Genomic DNA, 21,786 nt, shown 5'->3' with positions numbered 1-21,786 from the left:
GGGCCACTGGGTCTAGTTCTGTGGCAGGCACGGCCTCTTTGTAATGCCATTGAGCTTTTTGGAGGAATGAAGAGCCTGCCTGTCAAGCCTCTGGGTTCCCTGATGCCCCTCAACCCCTACGCTCACCATCCTGCTGGCAGGACCAACCCCTACAGCTCTCATGGAGCTATAGGGCTGCTGTACTCTCCTCTGTAGCAGAGTCACTTTTGACATCCTCCTTCTGTAAGTGTCTTTTGAGCTGGCCCCTCTGCTCGGGTGCCTAAGCAGGCTGCCAGCAAACACCACCGTCCGGCACAGAAAGGGAGCAGGTGAGAGAAGAGGGGAGACCAAAGACAAAGGCAGGGGAAGTGAGAACAGGCAGTGGAGAGGCAGACGGGATGAGGCCAGCAGCTTATTGCACCAGTTCTGGCACTGCTTGCTGTGGAGAGAGGGAGGGAGGGAAGGAGGTGAGGAGGGAGGCAGAAGAGGTGTCGGGGTCTTTTCTCTGAGCCTTTCACAGGGGACAGAGTGGGGGACGCTGCCTCCCTCGTTTTCGCACAGCATCAGGCTCCCTCTGAAGTGTTTCGGGAGAAATGTTGCCATAGAAATAAAACAGCCGTCCAGATTGCGAAGGGCAGGCCTGCCACCATGGCGGCAGGGGCTGGTGCAGGCGCGGGCAAAGTGGTGGCGGAAGGCCCTGGCCAGCAGTGTAGGGCAGTGCTGGGCTGGAGGGTACCTTGTCCTCCATCCTCTGCTCCCTTATCTCCAGCAAGAGCGGCAGTGGTGCTGCTGTGCCAGCGTGGCTGGTGCCAGCCCTGGGTGGCATCTCCTCCCCAAATGCACCAGTGGGTGAGTGCCAAAACTGTCCCTGCAGGCAAGCTGCCTGTTACCAGGCTCCTGAGGGGACAGGCATGGATGTGCACAGGTCTCTGGGGCCATCAGGACAGGGTTGCACCACAGCGGGCTCCCATCCCTCGTCTGCCCTGGCCACGGCACCACCTGCATGCTGGAGAACAAGACTGAGAGGTCTGAGGGCAAGAACCAGCTCAAAGGCAGCCCCTGCCTGTCCCAAGGCCCCCACTGCCAGAGGATCATCATCCCTCCCGAGAAGGAGCTTCAAGACTGACCATCCCTGGTAAAGCCACCTTGTTTGGGAAGGAAAACCGGTGCTTGTTCCTCCAGGGGCTCCATGTGAGGGCCCCTCCACCCTGGTAAGGGGCACAGAAGCAGTGCTGTCGAGGAACACTAATTTAGCCAGACACGGTTTCGCAGCGCTGCGAGGCATCGCAGACGGCTTCACTCGGTCCTTACCATTCACAGAAAAACGAGCACCAGCGGGAGGCTGGGGAGCCGCATGTGTGAGTAAGGGATCGATCGCTAAGACACGAGCATCCATCTATTGATCCCCAGCCATGCTGTCGGGTTAAGCCAACCCAGTGCAAAAACAAGACAGGTCAGTGGGAACTTGCTGAGGGCAGATTGCCATTAACCACTCTGCTCTGTGTCTGCACTGATGTCAGTGTGCAGCGGGTGCAGGTATCCATCACTGTGTCCTCCTTCCCCTTGCTGGCACCCTTCCACTGGTGATACCACCCCAGGAATGCAGCTGCTTTCAGCGTGGTGGCCAGCGGCCGAGCTCAGGGTGGCCAAGCAGCTGGAGGGGCCAGCGGGGACTCATCCTGCCAGGTAACTCTATCCTTCCATGGCCATCTTCTAGCTTCCCAACTTCCCTTGTAAACTATGGTGGGGGGCTATGAGGGGCAAGGACTGCTGCCAGCCCCCTGCCAGTGCCATACATTGTGGCACTCGGTCTTGGCACCCAAAGAGGGGGAGAGATGGAAGACAAGTGGAGGAGAGGGAATCCCACTTCCGTCTGGATCAGCCCTCTCCAGTTCATCCTGTCCATGGCCATTCTCACCATCCCTCTTCTTCCCCACCAGCCCCTGTCCCCACCAGGCTCACCTTTCCCTCCTAAGGCACATATTCCCCCTGTACTTATTGTCAGTAGCTACAAACAGAGGTGGCCACGTGCCGGGGTGACTCAGGCATCTGTGGATGCCACTTCCGATGGCGACAGGAGAGGGGGCACATCCCCACTTCTTTGGCGAGACATGCTCCCCACGCACCCTGCTATCCTCTCCCAGGCTCCGGGTGACCCCAACCCCGGGGTCCCTCTCCACACCTCCCACCTCCCATGGGTGCCTCCTCCCAAGAAACTGAGGAGGGCACAGAGCGGGGGTTGAGGGTAGTCTTGGAGCCATGTCACCACCACGCGTCCCCCGCGTGCACTGTCACTGTCTGCCCTTTGCAGCACACCCCCCAAAGGGGGGAAGGGGAGAAGGGAGAGGCCCTGGAGCCACCGTTTACTTTGCCACGGATGGAGCTGGGGCTGGGTGGTGGGGATGGGAGACTCCAGGCTCTCGGCAGAGGGGTTTGGTTGTCACCAGGTGATTTGTCCAGGAGGAGGGCATCGGGGGCTGAAGGTGTCACCAGGGATGTTCGAAGTGATCTGCCTGCACCATGCAAACCTGCCTGCCCACTCCCACCCCAGCGGCGATGCCGGCCTTGCCAACAGGGAGCAAAGGCAGAGTTTCTCTGGCATTTTGCTCATGTCTTCCTCCTGAGATCCCTCACCCAAACCCAGTATCCAGAAGACCCTTTGCACTGTGCCTATCTGGGGGATGTTGGATCACCACTGGCAGGATCAGCCATGCTGGGACTAGAAGAACTGGAAGGCAAGAGAAAGGGGGGTAGGTCTGGAGCCTGAAAATCTCCACAGGCAGCGGGAGACCCAACACGTCCGCTTCAGACCTGGTTGTGCCAGAGTGCTTGGAGAAGGGGTCTCCAGTCCTGTTCTTCTCCGGGAACCATCTGGGACCATCACCCACATGGAGCAGGAGAAACAAAAGGTGAGCCAGACCCAGCCCCGGGCAAGAAGTCACTAAGGAAACATGGGGAGCCGAAAAAATTAAGAAGTTACCTGCAAAGCGACCAAAGTCAGGGAGGTGAGGGGTGGGGAGGGACGTCAGGGAGGTTTACAGGCAGGTACCCACCCCTGCACCTTGGCCCGCGGCCACCCTGGTAGCTATATGTGCATACACGGTGCACACAGGCAACTTTATTATTCACTGGCACGCTCACATGAAGCCACGCATCTCTCCCTAAGTTATATTTATAGCTGTTTCTCACAGCGAGCGCAGATGAAACAATACATTATTTTCCTAAGGAAAAAAACCCCTTCCCAGTCTCATGCCGGTGAGGGGAGCAGCGCGCCCCAGCACCGCCTCTTACCCGGGTTCTGCCGAGGGCTGCCGCCTGCTCCAGCCGTGCCGAGCCAACATCAGAGGAAGGGGAAAGCAGCCGGTTTCTCCATCTCACCATGAAATGTCTCAGCCGGACCGGAGGAATCAGGGACGTTTCTCTGCAGCCCTCACTCGCCTCTGGCTTGGGGTTCCCCCCCACCCCCAAGGAGCTACTTCTCCCCCGTGACCTGCTCCTCTCCTAACTCTGCCCTGCCCACGCCAGTGCTCTCCTCCTGCCTCTGCCTCTCAGAATTTTTCACTCCCAGGAGCGTCCATCCCACGGAGCACTGATGTGCCTTCGTGGCTCAGCGATGGGTTGAGGTCTCCCCCTCCTGCCTGGCTCCCTTGTTCCCTGGCATTATTTGCCTGTGCCCCTTGCTGCTCCACCGCTCTAGTCCCCAAATCCCCCCTCTCTCTTCCACTCTTCCTCCCTTTGCTCTCCGCTCCCTTTCCCTGGCTGCCTCTCCCCCTCGCTGATTGCTATGCAGTCTGTAGCTGAGAAGTCAGTAACTCTGTGGTAGGATCCAACAGCTTTCCGCTACTTTAGCCCATCCTCGCGTGTGAGCTCAGAGCCGCGGAGGCACCGCTGCGGAGCCGCCATGGGGGAGATGAGAGCGCAACCATCAGCAGTGGGAAGGGGACGGCGGGGCCGCTGGATGCCCCGGGGAGGCGAATCCTCCCTCCGGGCTGGCGCAAGGGGCTGAAATATCCACTGTTGGGGTTTTTTTTCCCACCTAGATTTGGGGTGCTGGGCTGACACCTCGCCCCGAGGAAGGGCCAGGCTCTCCCAGCTCATGCAGAGCATTTGCTGTGGGGCATCACCTCCCCACATCCGCAACCCGGCCTCCCCACCCTGAAGTGTTGAGGCCATCCTGCCGGGATGGGCAGTGCAGAGGATGGGAGCACAGGCAAGGAGGGACCAGCCCTTGGGGCTCCAGGATGGTGCATGGCCTCCCTGCTGGGAAACCTGTCCCAGAAACCTCCTCTGGGTCTCCGTGGCCAGCACCATCTCAGGGGCTTTGAAGAGGTCACTTCTTGGTGACAAGGTGAGGGGCTGGAGGGACCTTGCAGCAGCAAGCTGAAGGCTGAAGAGAGCCCTGACCACACAAGCAGTGGCTGTAGGCACAGGCTCCCAGGGACAGCCACACGCCAGGCTGGCAGGGTCCATGGGCATTGTTTCTGTCTCGGTGTCTCATCTGCCATCCCCAGTGTTAAAGCCTGTGCTGGAAAGTCAGAAAAGATCAAAAAAACACTTTTTGAGTGTCCCCTGGGCCTCAAGCCTGCAACAATCATGACCCTCCCTCCCAAAACCATCCCAAGATCCCCTGGCACAGGGGATGCCCCCTCGCACAACACACTGTAGGGACTGCCACTCCCCACCGGCATTGGCCAGCACCGCTGTGGCAAGTGCAGCCTGCTCTTCCCTGACAAAGCCACCCCAAGGGGAGCAGAGGGTATTTTTAGTAGCTCTCCACGCAGATGAGCAGCTGCAAGCGGGAAGTGCATCAGGCTCCTCCACCAGCTAGCTTGCCCCAGACTGCCTACAGCTGCTCCCCACTGCTCAAAGTTGGGGGTCCTGGGGAGCCGCAGTGCCTGGATGGAGCAGGGTCAGCCTGCTTCCTCCATCCCCTCTGCAGCTGTCTCTATGGGGACCTTGTTCAGGTTCATGAGGGGACTTGCTTTCCCGAAAGCCCTGCCCCCAGGCCCCATGGGGCTGCTTCCCAAGAGCTACTGGCTGAGAGCTGCACAGGTGCCCCGTGGCAAAGCGTACCGGCCCTCTGGCATTGTGACAGGCCTTTCCCCTTTGTGCAGTAAAGGGATGAACATGTTGCTCCTTCTTGGAGTGGGCAAAACTGCCATGCACCCGCCCACCCCTGCAGCCTCCTTGGCTTCAGGTTGCATTTCACCCTCTCTGCCCTCATCATCAGCTCCCCCTAAGATCTCACTGTCTTTCCTTCCACCTGGGCAGCAAGAGGATGAACAGCTGCACCTTGTGAACGGCCCGGCACCCTGGCATGGCCAAGAAGCAGCCAGCACAGCTGGGACCATTGGGAGGGACATAGGGACATAGGGACATTGTATCGAGGATGCCACCAGCCCCTCGCTGTCCTTGTGCCCCCGGGTTGCGGTGCCCTGGCCATCCCAGGCCCGCCGGCCCCGGCAGCGGGGTGGCTCACACTCGCCACCCCCGCCCGTCTCCACCGGCACCGTCTTTAATAAGAAGTGTGGAATATTTTAGCACCTATGGAAAAGCCACCACAGACGGTGGTGGCAGCCGTTGCCAGGGAAACGCTCCCAAAAATAGCCCCACTCCGCCAACCTTTCCCGATGCTGCTGTGGGGATGAGGGAGGCAGAGGGATGGAGGGACGGAGGAATGAAACAGTGGAGGGATGGATAGAGGGATGGAGGAATGGAGAGAAAGAGAGATGGCGGGAGGGATGGAGGAAGGTTTGGAGGGATGGATAGAGGAGTGGATGGAGGGAGGCATGGAGGGAGGAATGGATGGAGGGGAAAGCAGGAGCTCCTGGGAAGGTGAGTGCTGCCTGACCCCTCTCCATCTTGGGGATGAAGACACCTGCAACCCCTATGCCAGCAGCCCCTGCTTGGGCACCTATGGTCCTGCTCTCCTGCGACACCAGCTAAGCCAGCACAAACCCTCAAGACCTCTCCGCCCTGGGCAGGTCTGACTTAAACCATAGTGCTTAAACCAGACAACACAGTTTTGACTCCTTAGCACCTGCCAGGGTCCTTCTGCCATCCTCCTCCAACCATCCCATCTCTGTCCCCAGTGCTCTGGGACTGCCTCAGCCAAGCTCTCTGGTCACAGGGGCAGAGGTGGTGAGAGATGGAAGTGGCCCATGATGCTCAAGCCCACCATGTTCCCTGGCCCCTCCAGGAATGTCAAATCACTTCCCTCTCTGGGACAGCTCTGGGTTGAATCCTGGGGGCTGCCCACCCTCCTGGGGGATTCTGGATGCAGCCTGAGCCACAGTCTGCAGCAGAAATGGAGAGGGATTCCTGGCTGAGCACCTCCAGAGGCAAACGCACAAAAGTCTTCCTGGTGGCAGGAAACAAATGCTTTAGTGAGAAGAAAACTCCCTTCAGCCCTCTTCCCATGCCATCGCCTCACAGGACAGGTGGAGGTGGGGAAAGGCCCTCAACAGAACTGCTACCACCTGGCCCAGGAGCTCTGCAGGAGAAGGAGCCTCCCAGACCAGTGAAGGCAGAGAGGGAAAACCAAAAATAGAACTAAAGGGGGAAAAAAATAAAAAGAAGCCAAACAACCCCAAATTCTCATTTTTAATGCCAAATCCCAGCTTGCTCGCCTCCCTGTCACCCTGGTGACATTCCTTGTGGTCGCCATGGAAACGAGAGGCATAGAGAGAGCATCACCGTGCAGGGCGGTGGCAGCACCCGGCATTATTTCGGGAGGCAGGGAGACACCCGGTGCAAGGCGCTTCGTGTTGTGGCAGGGAGGGAGGAGAGAAGGTTTATTTTTACTTGCTCCCACTTCGTGTGCCAGTTTTCCCTTCTCTTAAGTGTCCGGGTGCCCCTCACCCTCCCAGCAGCTTTCCCACGGGCCTTCCACGTGCCGCACAGGGATGTCCCATGGGGAGACCCCAGCCCCACCACCATGTCCCAGCTGGGTGAGCTTGGTTGGGCTGCTCCCGGGAACTCCCTCTGACAGTCACCTTGGCTGGCAGTTCCTGGTGCCACAGCAGGAGATAATGCCATGGCTTGGGGCCAGTCAGCTCTTCTTGGGAAGGTGCAAGACAAAGAGAATAAACCTTTGTCACCCTCAACAGTTTTACCCTTCTGCAGGAGGCTTCATCCGGTGGGTGGGACAAGAAGCTGCAAAGAGGAGCGAAGGGATGAGAGGATGATGAGGGCTCTCAGACATCACGCCCCAGGGGGTTGGAAGGGGATCTGTTGGAAAAGAGGACCCTAAATCTTCCACCGAAACCTCCCATTCCTACTCCAGGGCTCAGATCTCTCTCTGCCCACCTGTGAAAGGACCTGAGACAGCAGGGACCTGCTGGGCCACCGGGGCTGGGGCTTGGCTTTTGCCAGCACCCACACGGCCTTGCGGAGTCCTGCTGAAACCCCAGGCAGCTCCACTCCGGCGGCTGGAAACCTGATTTCAGACAGTCCCTACCCTGTCACTCCTTTGCTAAAGCTTTCCTTAGGTCTAACCTGCTCTTCTCCCACCACACCAACCTCTGCCTCGGTGCGCTGGCCAGGGGCAGGCAGGGCCCTTCCTGGTTTCACAGGGCCGAGCGGGTGTTTTCCAGCCCAGCCTGGGAACGCGGCTGGAAAAGCCCGGTGCGGCAGGTGCTGAAGCGGCAGAGAGGGAAAACACGGCAGCCAGCCTAATGGGCAGGGAGGAAATATATGCAAATGTATTCAGAAAGGAATCCGGTGATGCTAATAGACTTGTTAGTCCTCTCAGTAAGCACCAGGAATAATATTTTTACACTTTAATCATTAAGGGTTTTACTCCAAGTGAGCCCATAAGGACACAGGGAGACACAGAGGAGATGGCCACATGTGACGGCTGGGGACAGGGAGGGCAGCCGCCAGAGCTGGCCCTGGGGCAAGAGCAGGCGGGGTCACGCAACCCCCAAGTAACCAAATTAGACCCACAGCCAGATGTAATTTGCTTGGGCATGAGGTGACAAATTCAAACATCTATTTTGTTGTATTAAAGCAACTTTATATTAGCAATTAGATAATGAATATCTCATGTCCCTGTCCTGATGCAGAGGTCCCCCCACCACTGCCATGAGACCTCCCTGAATAACCGCTGCTGCAAGGACAAGGTTTATCCCAACCAGGCAGGATAACACCCAGGGATGTTTCTGAATATATTAAAACTTTATAACCATCGCTACTAAGCTCCTTTCTGTTAAATCTATAAAAACAGTAGCACCTATGTGCTTCTTTCACTCAACACATGTATTACATTGTTTGCAATCCACTTGTAGGAATCCAGGATTAATATTTTCAGCAGAGTTTGTTTCAAACCAGCCCTTGGGAGAATCTTTTCTTTCCTCCACGGCTCGGCTCTGGGATCTGCACCACTCCAGACAGGACACCTGCAGGCAGGGGCGCCTGGTGGCAGGACTGCTGGGGAATGGCTGTGCATGACCCACTGGGGAAGTGGGGTGTGACATACAGCCACAATGGCCCGATAATTCAGATCTCTCCACACTTCTTTGTTTGCTCCAGGAGACAAGGTGGAGCTCTGGGGAGAAGGTGCTGGAGGCAGGACAGGGCTGGGAAGGGCAGAGGGCAGGAGGCTGCCGGCTGGCATCAAGACAGAGGTTAATGCACCCACGGGGAATGTCCCTGGAAAGCCTGGCCCTTGCAGGAAAGTGCATCCCCAAGGCCAGAGGATGAGGATCCCTTTCCCTCTGCCTTTTCCCCTTTAACGACACTTCCGTGTGTAACTTGAGACAAGTTGGGGAAGAAAAAAGAGGAAGGGAAAAAAAAGAAAAAGGGAAAAATAGCACAGTTATTCCCGCCTCTGCCTCCTCCTCTCTCTCCTCCCCAGCCAGCCAGGAGCCACGTCACCGTCACCCAGCACTGGCTTCGGGGCTGCTCAGCGGGCTCAGCCTGGGACTCTCCAGGGGACAAACCCCAACTTTCGGCCTGGAGCAGGGAGAGGAAGGCCCTGGGGCAGGGAGAGAAAATCCCCCTTGGGGGAAAAGTAAGCAAGGGAGACATCCAGCTTGAGTGCCTGGCAGCGGAAAGGCACTCACAACCAGGGGAGAGGGGAGCCTGAACTTTTCTCTGCCAGAAGAGAGGACTCCATACTCAGGCGAAAAGTAAAGTGGAGCTAGAGGAGAGCATTTGCTGGGTTGAGGCTCAGGGAAGAAAAGCTCCTTGCCCTCACCCTCCCTGCCCACAGAAAGCGCCCTGCTCCCTTCACCCTAGAGGAGACCCCCCTGGCACCATGAACGTCTTCCGCATCCTGGGGGATGTCTCCCACTTGCTGGCCATCATTATTCTCCTGCTGAAGATCCTGAAGTCCAAGTCCTGCGCCGGTGAGTGCTCCCACACCCCAGGGAAGGAGGGGGGCCCTTCCTGGAGGGCAGCTTGACGAAGGGTGCAAGCAAAATGGGTGCTGAAAAGACTAGCAATAGCCCACACAAGCTGGCAGCCCTCCCCAGTGGGGTCTTCGAGGGAAGTCATCCTCCTCCTCCTCTGGGAGGTCCCCCTGACAGGAGGAGAGGGCTGTGTTGGAAGGATGTGATGTGGCAAGGTGCACAGCCTTGGGCAGGTGCTGGTCTTGGGGTGGTGAAGCAAAGGAGAGGGCAGCAAGGCCAGAGGGAGGTGGAAAATGAGTACAAGAAGTTGTGGTGGCACCAAAACCAACAACCTGGAGGGAGACCTGCTTTAGGTCGGGGGTCCTTCCAGCGGGTGGGCAGGTACCAGAGGCTGTCCTGTCCCTGGGCGAGGAAATCAGGACAGCAGCTTCCTGCAGGAGGATTTTGTTCAGAGTTCATGGTTTCGTCCCCAAGAGACTTTGGGGCTGGGCTGCAGCACCACAGCCATTATCCCAGGTAGAGAAATGGGTGGGTCTGACTGCATCTCCCTGCCAGCGGTGACTAAGCTCCATCAGCATCCCTGGGCTGGTCCCTGATCCTGTAGCTCTTCCCTCATGTGGTAGATGTCACATCACACAACCCCTGGGGAGGCGGGCAGGCACAGGGGGCAAGGGAGGGAAGATGACATTAGGCATTTTGATGACAGTAAGGACTGAATTGGCCAAAGCAGTGAACGTGCCCACTAAGTGCTGGTCCTTACGACCCAAGGCAGGGCTCAGAGGCATCAGCAGGAGCCTGCCCTGTTACTTGGGAGACTCTGGTCAGTCCTGGGATAGGTCTAGAGCTACCATAGCACCTACATGCCACACCTGGCTCACAAAGCAACACACGTATATACACCACTTCCAAAGAAGACACAAAGGGAAACCACCATCCTAAGGGTCCTTCCTCCCATCTGCATTACCTCCCTTTTTTCTCCCTGCCATGCAGGTATCTCCGGGAAGAGTCAGATTCTTTTCACCCTCGTCTTCACAACCCGCTATCTGGACCTGTTCACGACCTTCATCTCTGTCTATAACACTGTGATGAAGGTAAGGAGAGGGCAGTGCAGAAGCAGAGGCTCCCCGCAGCTCTCTGGTTTCTTGGGGATGTGACGGTACACAGTCACTAAGTCAGTTTTCCAGCCAGGAAGGGTGGATAAAGATACTTCCTTTGGTGTCACTGGCCCTCCATTGAGAAAAAAAAACAGTGAGTGAGCCAAGTCCGCCACATTTAGTACCAACAAAACCAGAACGAGATGCCACGAATCAGGCCTGGGTGTCCTTGCACAGCAGGAATATTAACAGATGGCTGCCACCAAGCCAACCTCTTCACACAGAGCCCTAGAGGGCTCAAACAAGTGTGATCCTCATGGTAGGGCAATCTTTAGTTGACTGCTGGAGTATCTCCGCAAAAGTCAATCCACAAGCCAGCACAGAAAAAGCATTCACCACTGTCTCGCCCTGTCACGGCCCCACCAGAACCAGGTTAACAGATCTTGACTTTGGCAAAGCCATCCTCTCTTCAAGTCCAGAAGGTGTAATTGCAGGTAAGGTCTTTCTGTCTCCCTTCCCTCCCCCAGGTAATTTTTTTGCTATGTGCCTACATCACCATGTACATGATCTACGTGAAATTCCGGAAAACGTTTGACAGCGAGAATGACTCCTTTCGCCTTGAGTTCCTACTAGTCCCTGTCACAGGCCTGTCATTTCTGGAGAACCACAGCTTCACCCCCTTGGAGGTAAGGAAAACCTGAGGCAGGGAAGGGGAGGGGAAGCAGCAGCCTAACACCAGGCAGCAGAGTGAGCAGCACATTGAATAGTTGAAATTTTTAACAGCAAAAGCAGGCAAGAAAGGCAAGGTTGGCAGGCCTTGAAGACTGTACCATCTATAGAGCAGCTCAGCGCTGTCTCCTCTCAGTCCCAGCACAGCAGGCTCATTTTCCCGAACTCCAGCAGCACTACTCATCCTGCTCACACATTGGTGCTCTGCCAAATGAAAAGGTTTGGGTCTTAACATGTTAAGAGTTAAATCCAGTTGGTGGCCAGTCATGAGTGGTGTCCCCCAGGGCTCGGTTTTGGGGCCACTCCTGTTTAACATCTTTATTGATGATCTAGACGAAGGGATCGAGTGCACCCTCAGTAAGTTTGCAGACGACACCAAGTTGGGTGGGAGTGTTGATCGGCTCGAGGGTAGGGAGGCTCTGCAGAGAGACCTGGACAGGCTGGAGCGATGGGCTAAGGCCAACTGCATGAGTGTCAATAAGGCCAAATGCCGGGTGCTGCACTTGGGCCACAACAACCCCCAGCAGCGCTACAGGCTTGGGGAGGAGTGGCTGGAGAGCTGCCAGTCAGAGAGGGACCTGGGGGTGTTGATTGACAGCCGGCTGAACATGAGCCAGCAGTGTGCCCAGGTGGCCAAGAAGGCCAGTGGCATCCTGGCTTGTATCAGAAATAGCGTGGCCAGCAGGGACAGGGAAGTGATCTTACCCCTGTACTCGGCACTGGTGAGGCCGCACCTCAATTACTGTGTTCAGTTTTGGGCCCCTCACTACAAAAAGGACATTGAATTACTCGAGCGTGTCCAGAGAAGGGCAACGAAGCTGGTGCAGGGTCTGGAGCACATGTCGTACAAGGAACGGCTGAGGGAACTGGGGTTGTTTAGTCTGGAGAAGAGGAGGCTGAGGGGAGACCTCATCGCCCTCTACAGCTACCTGAAAGGAGGTTGCAGAGAGCTGGGGATGAGTCTCTTTAACCAAGTAATAAGCGAAAGAACAAGAGGGAATGGCCTCAGGTTGCACCAGGGAAGGTTTAGACTAGACATTAGGAAGCATTTCTTTACAGAACGGGTTGTTAGGTGTTGGAATGGGCTGCCCAGGGAGGTGGTGGAGTCCCCATCCCTGGAGGTGTTTAAGAGTCGGGCTGACATAGCGCTGAGGGATATGGTGTAGTTGGGAACTGTCAGTGTTGGGTTAATGGTTGGACTGGATGATCTTCAAGGTCTTTTCCAACCTAGACGATTCTGTGATTCTGATTCTGTGTATTAACCAGCACCCAGACTCTCCACTGCCTTCATTTTGCATCTCACAGATACTCTGGACCTTCTCCATCTACCTGGAGTCTGTGGCTATCCTTCCTCAGCTCTTCATGATCAGCAAGACGGGGGAAGCAGAGACCATTACAACACACTACCTTTTCTTCCTGGGCCTCTACCGTGCTCTCTACATTGCCAACTGGGTCTGGCGCTACTACACAGAGAATTTCTATGACCAGATCGCTGTAGTTTCTGGGGTAGTACAAACCATCTTCTACTGTGACTTCTTCTATCTCTATGTTACCAAAGGTAGGTAAATAGGTTGGTATACATCTGAAGGGTTCATTCGGCACTCTTGCAATGTATGGTGGAGCTGCAGCTTGCCACGCATTAATCTTTATGTGAGTTTATTCTTTGCTGTATTTGTGATGCACATTGTCCACCTAAAATCCAGTTTAAAAAAATGTATCTCCTGAATGCAAGTTGGGCATCTCTGCTCATAAGGCTCTAGACCTGCATGTGAAACAAAGTATAAATTAAACCAGAGCTAAGCCTGGTTTAACTCCACCTTGGAAAGTAACAATTGCGGTATATTCAATTCTACGTACATTTTGAAAGATTATGAATCACACAGAAAAAACTTTGAGGCAGAAAAAAAATAGCTGTAGGCAGACAATGTACCTGAGAAAGCAAGTGCAGACATATGGAGATATTATTAAGCCTACTTTTTCTTTTGACGGAAAAGATGTAACATTCTCAAGAACTGATTCTGTAGGAAGATAGGCATCTGCATGGACAAGACGGCCCTTTCTGTTTCCCAAAAACAGATGCCCCTTCCACTTCAGCACCATGCTTTGGTAAATGGCTACGTACCAGAGCTAACAAGTGCATCAAGGGCATAAAATCTGGTAGAACATGCTATGGTTTGCTGCGGCTGAAGTACGCTTTAAAACACTTCTCAGTTGAGGAGGATGGAATTTGATAAAGTCTAGCCGGGTGAACAAATATTTTCTTCCTTCTTCACATTCCTGAACTAGTCTGCCAAAAGCAGTAGTGATGGCCCACATTTGATGTTTTGAGGGATGGATATTTGGTAGCTTCATGCAATATACCTGCTGGTAGAGAGGTGACAGGAGCACAGAGCAGGTGGCTGGCCTTGGCAGATTAAGACTTCCTTCTGTCATTAAAACATTTTTGTAGCCAGAAAAGTACTTTGTAAAACCAAGATCAAGGTGTTCCACGTCAATTCCTTTTTTTTTTTTTTTTTAAATAATTCCCATTTTAGCTTCACTCAATTCATGCGTCCCGTGTCCTTCTGTATTTTGTGAGAAATCCGTAGTCTTTGTAGTTGTGGATGGTGGAACAAAAGGGGGAAAAAAAACAACTGCTGGCTTTCAGTCTCACATCGCTAGTGATAGAACTGCAAAATTTAGATGATACAGGAGGCAGAAGAAAAAACATTTGTCCCTGGGACATCAGAGCAGGAAGAGAATTGCTTTTTTTTTTCCTTTACACCAATGTTCTGGATCATGAGAGAGAAAAGGGGTCTGAAGATATGCAAATGCTTTGCAGTCATTTACGAAAACCAGCAATATTATAGCAGGTTGCATCTCTCTTACAAAAAAAAAAAAATCACTTTTCAAAACATTTCTAAGACTGAGCTCAGACAAAAGGGCAGCTACGCTGCAAAAAAACCCCAAAGATGTGTTATATAAAGAAATGTATTTAATAAGACTTCAGAGTCTATACCAAAGCATTGCAAAGGGATTTCTATAGAATGCAAGTTCTCTTAATCTTGTTTTCAAAACTAGATGAGCTCCTTTCTGTTTAACACAAGGACCTGAAAGATACTCCGAGGAAGCTTTCAGCTCCCAAAAGCTTTTATTTCACGGAACAGCTGAGGTTGGAAGCAACTAGGGTGACCATCTAATCCACCCCACTGCTCACAGTAGGGTCACCTAAAGCAGGTTGTTCAAGGTCCTGTCCAGACAGGTTCTGAGTATCTCCAGGATGGAGGCACTGTGCTGCTGTCTGATCATTCTCACTGTAAAAAATTTTTCTTGTTTAAGTGGAATTTCCCATTGCCCCTTGCCCCGTTACTGGGCACCACTAAGCAGTCTGGATCGTCTCCTTTACTCCTCCCATCAGGCATTTATACACAGGGGTAAGACCCCTCTCAGCCTTCTCCAGGCTGTGCAGTCTCAGCTCTCAGCCTGTGCTCCTACACCAGATGCTCTAGACCTTTAACCACCCTCCTGGTCTTTCTGGACTTGCTCCAGCATGTCCCTGTCCCTTGTACTGGGAGCCCAGAGCTCCAGCTGTGGCCTCACCAAGGCTAAGCAGAGGAAGGACCACCTCCCTCAACCTGCCAGCAGTGCAGCTCAGGAGGCTGTTTGGATTCTTTGCCATGAGGGCACATTGGTGGCTCGTGTTCAACTTGGCATCCACCAGCACATCCAGGGCCTTTTCTGACAAGCCGCTTTCCAGCTGGGCAGCCCCCAGCACATAGTGGTGCATGGTGTTGTTCCACCTCAGGGGCAGGATGCGGCTTTTCCCTTTGCTGACCTTCATGAGGTCCCCGCCACACCATTTCTCCAGCCTGGCACAGTCCCTCTGCCCCCATCTGGGGTATCAGCCACTTCTCCATCCACCCCATCAAACCCTATGGGCCGCTGGCATTTCCAAGGGGCCTCCCATGCCAGCTTCCAGATCAGGTGAGATGAGGAGAATCAGGGCAGGTCTGACCACAGACTTTATTCAGGCCATATTATTTATTAAAAGGAGGGAGAAAGCACTGGGGATAGAACAGTAGACTCTATCCTACAACACCAAGAAAAAATGGGGTAATAAACAGGGTCCGTGTTTGAGAATAACCATAAGAGGAAACAAGACCCTTTCCCTTTAGCATAAAGGAAAAGTAAGTTGTGGATTTGCCCCCCCTTAGAAGAAATTTTGTAGTGGCTGTCTCCCATCAAAGATCATAAATTCTTCCATTCTCAGGCTTTTACCCTTCTTGCTAAATGCTCCTAGATGCTCCTTCCACAATGAACAGGATCCCCTGGAGCTGTCAGCACACTGTCATAACTGAGACAAGCAGTTGTGTTACCTGAAGACAGCACAGCCCTATTCCTACTAGCCTACAACAGCACATGGAGGATACCCGACAAAGTCTATTTGACAGCCTTAATCTCATTGCTGTTTGCAAACCTGGCAACCCACTATCTAGCATTCTAATTAGCAAGTGTTAAAAAAATAAATTGTTGAAACAATGAAACAGTTGAATTCCCCAAAATTCCTTCATTACCTTCTCTTTCTCTCTGCACAGTCCTAAAAGGAAAGAAGCTAAGTCTTCCCATGCCTGTTTGAAGACATTTCTACAGACAACCCAAGAAATTCTGAAGACGAAGCTCTTAAGATCACAGCTTTCCTTTCCTGGCCCTTTTCGACTAACGGATGGCTCAGCTGAGTTTCACTCCATTGCCAGGAAGATGATGAGGCCTGGAAAGCTGATATGCTTTTCATCCATATGAGACTTTCACTCTTTATATTTCTTCTTACTTGAATTTGGTGCTAGTAAGTAGTGCTGGCCAATACTGAAGTAGTGCAAATTATTCTCTCCCAGCTCTTCCCAGCATCTACCTCCCAAAACATGCCTCTACCTTGACCCTGAGGCAGCACAAGGAGTCTAAGGGAAATTGTCACTACTTTTAGTCCTTCAGTCCTTTAAGAAGTGCCTATAGTAAAGGGAACATGGTTGGATCTAACATATACAAAGGCCACTGACCCATTTCACACATGGCCACATCTGACACAGCAGATGCTACAATGAAAGTTAACTCTGCCTGACCCTCATTCTATTCAGGTCCTGTAACATTCAGGAAAAATACATTCCCTTCTAATGACATCAATCGTCCCGTTCCACAAGTATTCAAACATTCTCCCCATGCACTCATTCAGTGAAAGTTGTTCCTCGTATTTTACAAACGGGGACCATTTCAGTTAAAATTCAGTGGGTTGCCAACAAGAGTTTCCAACTCCTTGAATTTGACTCTAAGAACTGGGAAGAACAGGGGCAAAGACGGCTTTACACTGCAAAAATAAAGACAAAGTTCACAATTTATTGACAACAGTGTTTTTATTTATACCTACAAAAGAAAACAAGATGGTATCAAAAGGACAATTTACAAACTAAGAATAGTAACATAGCTCTTAGTATCCTGTGTCTGAACACCACAGATCTATGAATCTCTCAATTCAAGTCTTCATTAATACAACAGGAATGTGTTCAGAGACCAGCAGGTGTGTGGAATAAGATGCTGATCCTACACAAAGCCACTAACCCTTCCATCGTTCAGAGAAGTCCAAACAGTAAATTGCTTCAGGAAGTGGGAGGGGAGGAGACACCCAACTCATTTGACACTCCCACAAACTTTTACAGATTGAAAACAACGCAAACAATACTAGACGCTACTGCTTTATCAACAAGGGCCCTCCAGCTGGTATATGGAACAGAGCAGCAAGCACCAGGTGGGACAGGGCAGCACATGCCATGGTGCATTTATGCATTCAACAGTCTGGTTAACACTCTGAACTGAACTGAGACCCTGGACTTCAGCTGACCTCAATGGCAATAAAGCACTGAAAGACTTGGCATAGATGTTTACATGTGCACAAGTCCCCTCCATAAAGAAGTGAAAGCTACAGCAGACTATAAGGCAGCTTTGGCGGTCCAGAGACCCTTTTAAAGCCAGTCAGTGAGATGTCCTACTCCTATACCCCTCAAACACATTTCTGCATTGAACTCACAAATCAGGAAAAAAAAAAAAAAAAAAAAGAAGCTCTACACTTGCTTGTGACAGAGGCCAAAGACAAATCAGTCAGTGCCTGGAAAAATGACATGTTTCTGGCTTTCACTTAACACAAGCAAAGGAACTTCCCACCCAAGCTCTGGAACTAGAAGATGGGCCGAGGGAACCAAGGTTCTGGAAGATCTCCCCCTGTTCCCCGTGTCAGCAACCTACCTGTGTACTGCACACAAAAAAATGTGCATTCATCCCCCAAAATTTTGCTCTGGGAAGAAATTAAATTTAAAAAGAAATCATTTCTTCATAAGCAAACTCTTTTCCTGGGCTATAGGAAGTTCCACATTATTACAGAAGTAGTGGGCTGCCTTGTTCATCCACATGCAAGAACGCCAACTGAAAAAAACCCCAAAACCCTGCACTCTCATAATGCAAACATTATGCCTCACAAATCAGGAGATGTATCCATTCTTTTGTCGTATTATCAGATCAAGAGCAGCCAACTCCTGCTATCATCTACTGTCTCTGAACCGTCTGATATTAGAAATAACAAGTCAACAACATGCTTTACTAAAGGGGAAACCCCCTCACACCCACCTTAGCCTGTAAAATAAACAAGTTTTATTTACGTATTTACTAAAATTTCACTCTTCTCTACCATTTTCTAAAATGCTACCTACCTGCGAGAGCTCAGCTCAAAGGGACCAATGGAGCAGGGAAATGCACTCAAAAGCCAGAAAAAGCAATAGTCAGAGCAAGGTACAAAAGAAATAAAGCTTCAGAATCAAGATGCACTCTAACCAGCTCACCGCTTACCTCATGAAAAGGAGATTCCAGGCAATCTCCTCCTCCTCCTTTCCTCCCCTTGCCCTTCCCCCAGCCCACCTTATTCAAACGTCTTCAATTTAAGTGTGGAAAACTCTGTCACATTTTATTCAGCGTAGCGGCATTCAGAACATTCCCCGTGGCAAAACGTAGTTTGTTCATGAAAGACAAACAAGACACGCTGTTCATCATCTCAGTTGTTTAGTTTCTGGGCTCTCAAATAAGACTTCTCTCAATAAACCCAATAGTAATTTGAGAGCAGAAACTAATTTAAGGATAACCAGGCTCCACATTTGTGATACTGCAGTTTAACAATTGTAGGCAAAGAACTTACTTGGCTAATTATAGCAGCGGTACCTACAGCAACTCTCTGGTTTTCAGGTTATCAAATCCAATATAGGTTTGGTCTCTGACACGGGGTTGTAATCCCAACTTCCCTACTGCAGGGTGTTACAGGTACCAGAAGATGGGACCGCTGCCTCCAGAGCTGCAGAAAACACCAACAATGTACCTGGGGCGTTAATCTGAACACCGCTCAGCTCAGACAAATGAGCAGAGTTTTCCTACAGAAAGTCACCTACGATAGACTACAAGCAATAATAGTGAGCTATTTAAAAAAAAAAATTAAGATTAGGAGAAGTGAGCATTGCTCCCTTGCATTTATTTTAAATGAAGTGCTTTTTGGCTCCCCGAAGTTTCCCACCTCTCTTGATACTTCCTGAAATTAAGTTAACATGTTACAGAATAGAAATTCCTCCCCTCAAAAGTAAGTTTTCACACAAACCTTAGACACCAAGATGATCAAGCTGGGACCTATCTGCCTTATACCCATTTCTTTTAGAGAAAATAAAATTTCCAATTTCCTCAACATGCAAGACAAAAAATAATAAATTTTCCAGTCAACTATATATATCTCTTAAAAAAAAAAAAAAAAAGAAAAAAAGAAAAAAAAAAAGAGGACAGGGTCAGTAATGTGGACTGGGGGCCATTTCTGATGGGCTTGAGGGATCTGAGTGTGAATTCTAAATCTAACCTGCATGAGACATCACAATGGGAAAGAAGAGAAAGAAAAGGTTCCTTTAAATGCAAGAGGTCTACACTGGTCACCATCAGGCGAGAGTGGTCTCATTTGCGTGAGGGGGGAGGGGGTGGGGGAGGGGGCGGGTACTGGTAGGTGGCAGTCTGTCCCATATAGCCCATCACATTAGTGGCAGGGGGCTGCGGAAACTGTTGTGACATGAGCGGCTGTGGCTGCTGGCCCGAGCGCCCCACCATCCCTGCATACTGCTGTTGGGTAGTGCTCTGTGAGGTTCTCCCAGCGGTGGCAGCTGTGGTGCTGGCACCATAGCCACTAGCACTGTACTCTGCAGTGCCATAGCCACTCGTGCCATAGGCAGCTGCTCCATAGCTCCCTTGAGTGTAACCATACTGGCTCTGTGCTGCCCCAAAAGCAGAATTTGGGCTCCCGTAGGCACTGCCATAGGTCTTGTTGGCTCCGTTGGCATAACTGTCACCACGCTCACGGTCTCTGAAGCCACCCGAGTCTCTCCGGCCCTCTTTCACTCCCCGGAGCCTCCTGTCACACTCTTCCTGGTACATCAGGTTAGGGTTGTTTACTGAACTGCTCGTTCGGTAACGAGAACGACCTCCTGGCGATGGATATATTAAGATTTAGTACCGTGAACAAGTCTTAAGCAATGAACTCTGGTGCAATTACACCACCCTTTCTCCCCCTTCTACATCCACAATTTTGCCCACAAGCAGCAAGTTCTTTTGACTGACTATAACTCCCCTGCACAGCTGTGCATAAATCTCTCCATTTTTTTCAAGGTGTAAATACAAAGTTCATAAAGGGTTCTTAATGCATGTGCTTGAAGACAAAGAAACAGAAGAAATTCAGGACTAGCTTGGAAATATAAGGAAACTTATTATTCCTTCAGGGAATGGGAGGAAAAATAGTTTCAGTCCCTGAAGGTAAAGTCAGTGTACCCCTTTACCGATTTCAATTTTGCACATGCCCGCACACGCATCCTATTGCCTTTGCTTAAGTAGAAGCTGCGAGGGATTAATTAATTCAAGCGAAATTAGCTCTGTGAGGACCTTACCAGGAGAGAAAAAAAAATATCTACAGCCAAGGTAAAACAGCAAACTACCTCTCTGTCAGACAGAAATACTCCACCTACATAACACGTTGAGACCTTGGGTACAAAACACCTTTATTATTAATCTGTCTGTTACCTTACACTTGTACTTACTACTTCCCTACCCTCTTTTAATCTTCCCTCCCTCAAAATGGGGAACCTATTCCCTGTGTAGCCCTTTTCCCATGTGCTTTTACCTCCACCACCACCTCCTCCTCCTCTGTGGTCCACAAGCTGCATCAGTTTTGGATTGATGGCTTGATTGGCTTCTTCCAACACTTTGATAAGCTCCCTGGCTTGTTTCAGGTTTCCTGGTGTGAAGAAGGTGTAGGCAGTACCTTTGTTGGTACTACGTGCGGTACGGCCAATACGGTGCACATAATCTTCAGAGCTGTTCGGATAGTCGTAGTTTATCACAAATTTAACATCTTCCACGTCTTGTGAAGTGCCCAGGTGCGAAGCACAGTGAAGGGGTAGGGTTGAGGAAAGGGGAGAAGAAGAGAGGACGTGCCAACGAAAGGTGGGGAGCACGAATGCAGGTGACAGTAATAAGAAAAAAAAATACAAAGTTAGTAATTGCACGGAATAAATACAAGACAGACTCATCCCAAAAGAGTAGAAGACTCAAATGTAAGATCATCAGGAACAAAGATCAGTGTCCTGAAAAACAGTGGTAATTTTAAAGCAGTTTTGCCCTGCACTCAAATTCGTCCTCCCCGGAATGCACTTCTCTGTCTTCCTGTGTCAAAGACACTGATGCTTGTGAATAAGCTAATTTAATTCTGTACTTTGTTTTTTTAAAAAAAAACCCACAATCTGGAAAGTGAAAATGCCACCATCAGACAGAGCAAACTGGGGCGGAGGAAGGGCAGAACGGCCACGGTAAAGCTTTTACTCTGTTGGGAGAAGTCTAACAAATAATAACCGTAATGAGATCACTTACCTTCCACTCGGTAACATGAAATATAAGGCAATCTTAAAAATATTTACTTTTATAGTCCTAATAAAATACAGTGAACTACCTTCCCTAGCCTAAAGCTTAAGACACTCCAATTACATTAGTATTATTCAGCCAACTCCTTAAAAATTATTCAGACCTAGCACATCTTAACTCAGCTTTGTAGTTATCACCAGAATGCATTGCACTAACATTTCACCATGCTGTTCCATCCAGTTCTGGCGAGCTTTCCTAATCTGGACAATCCTGAATTCCATTAGTGATTCCCTACTTCCTACAGTGTCAGATGGAAGCAGGAAATGAAATGATCAAAATTGCTTTGAATGCGAAATATTAAAATTTAGATCAGAACTGCATGCCTTATGGGAAGACAGGCTTTGTAAACTTATGGGACAGGAACAAAGTAAATGTTAGTGTAACGCTTCAGTGAAAGCACCTCAAGTTTCAAAAGCACCTATTTACTATAGTATACAGTATTTTTAAAAGGCATGGTATTGCCCTAACAGCTCATAAAAAAAAAAATTAAAAATCTGCATTTTAAGAAGAATATTCTGAAAATATCCAAGATAAAACACAGATTTTTGTGATTTCCTTTTTTTTTCGTTTTTTGTTTTTTTTTAAAGAGAGAAACATTCTCTGTTTTGTTACCAGACCGA

The 21,786-nt window shown here is 50.8% G+C and overlaps 2 protein-coding genes across 2 annotated transcripts in view; one reads left to right on the top strand and one right to left on the bottom strand.

Annotated features, from left to right (window-relative positions):
• Window positions 1-8,988: 8,988 nt before the first annotated feature.
• Window positions 8,989-16,520, top strand: KDELR3 (KDEL endoplasmic reticulum protein retention receptor 3). The gene is made up of 5 exons (XM_074871160.1): window positions 8,989-9,329; window positions 10,323-10,423; window positions 10,954-11,112; window positions 12,461-12,713; window positions 15,730-16,520. Exons 1-5 carry the CDS (start codon window positions 9,239-9,241, stop codon window positions 15,768-15,770), a joined length of 645 nt encoding a protein of 214 aa, XP_074727261.1. The 5' UTR covers window positions 8,989-9,238; the 3' UTR covers window positions 15,771-16,520.
• Window positions 16,521-21,786, bottom strand: part of DDX17 (DEAD-box helicase 17) — a 20,770-nt gene continuing 15,504 nt past the window's right edge. The window contains exons 12-13 of the mRNA XM_074871154.1: window positions 20,370-20,609; window positions 16,521-19,680 (exon numbers count right to left, since the gene is read on the bottom strand). Coding sequence (XP_074727255.1) covers window positions 19,157-19,680; window positions 20,370-20,609 — 764 coding nt within the window. The 3' untranslated portion in view covers window positions 16,521-19,156. The remainder of the gene's footprint in view (window positions 19,681-20,369; window positions 20,610-21,786) is intronic.

This window comes from Strix uralensis, chromosome 5 (genome assembly GCF_047716275.1).
Source record: "Strix uralensis isolate ZFMK-TIS-50842 chromosome 5, bStrUra1, whole genome shotgun sequence".
NCBI classification, from domain to species: domain Eukaryota; kingdom Metazoa; phylum Chordata; class Aves; order Strigiformes; family Strigidae; genus Strix; species Strix uralensis.
This window is presented reverse-complemented; position numbering and strand designations above follow the sequence as displayed.

Coding starts and splice junctions, on each gene's coding strand:
- KDELR3 (XM_074871160.1), top strand. CDS start 9,239: ATGAACGTCTTCCGCATCCTGGGGGATGTCTCCCACTTGCTGGCCATC. Junction 9,330..10,322: donor GAAGTCCAAGTCCTGCGCCG/GTGAGTGCTCCC, acceptor CCTGCCATGCAG/GTATCTCCGGGAAGAGTCAG. Junction 10,424..10,953: donor TCTATAACACTGTGATGAAG/GTAAGGAGAGGG, acceptor TCCCTCCCCCAG/GTAATTTTTTTGCTATGTGC.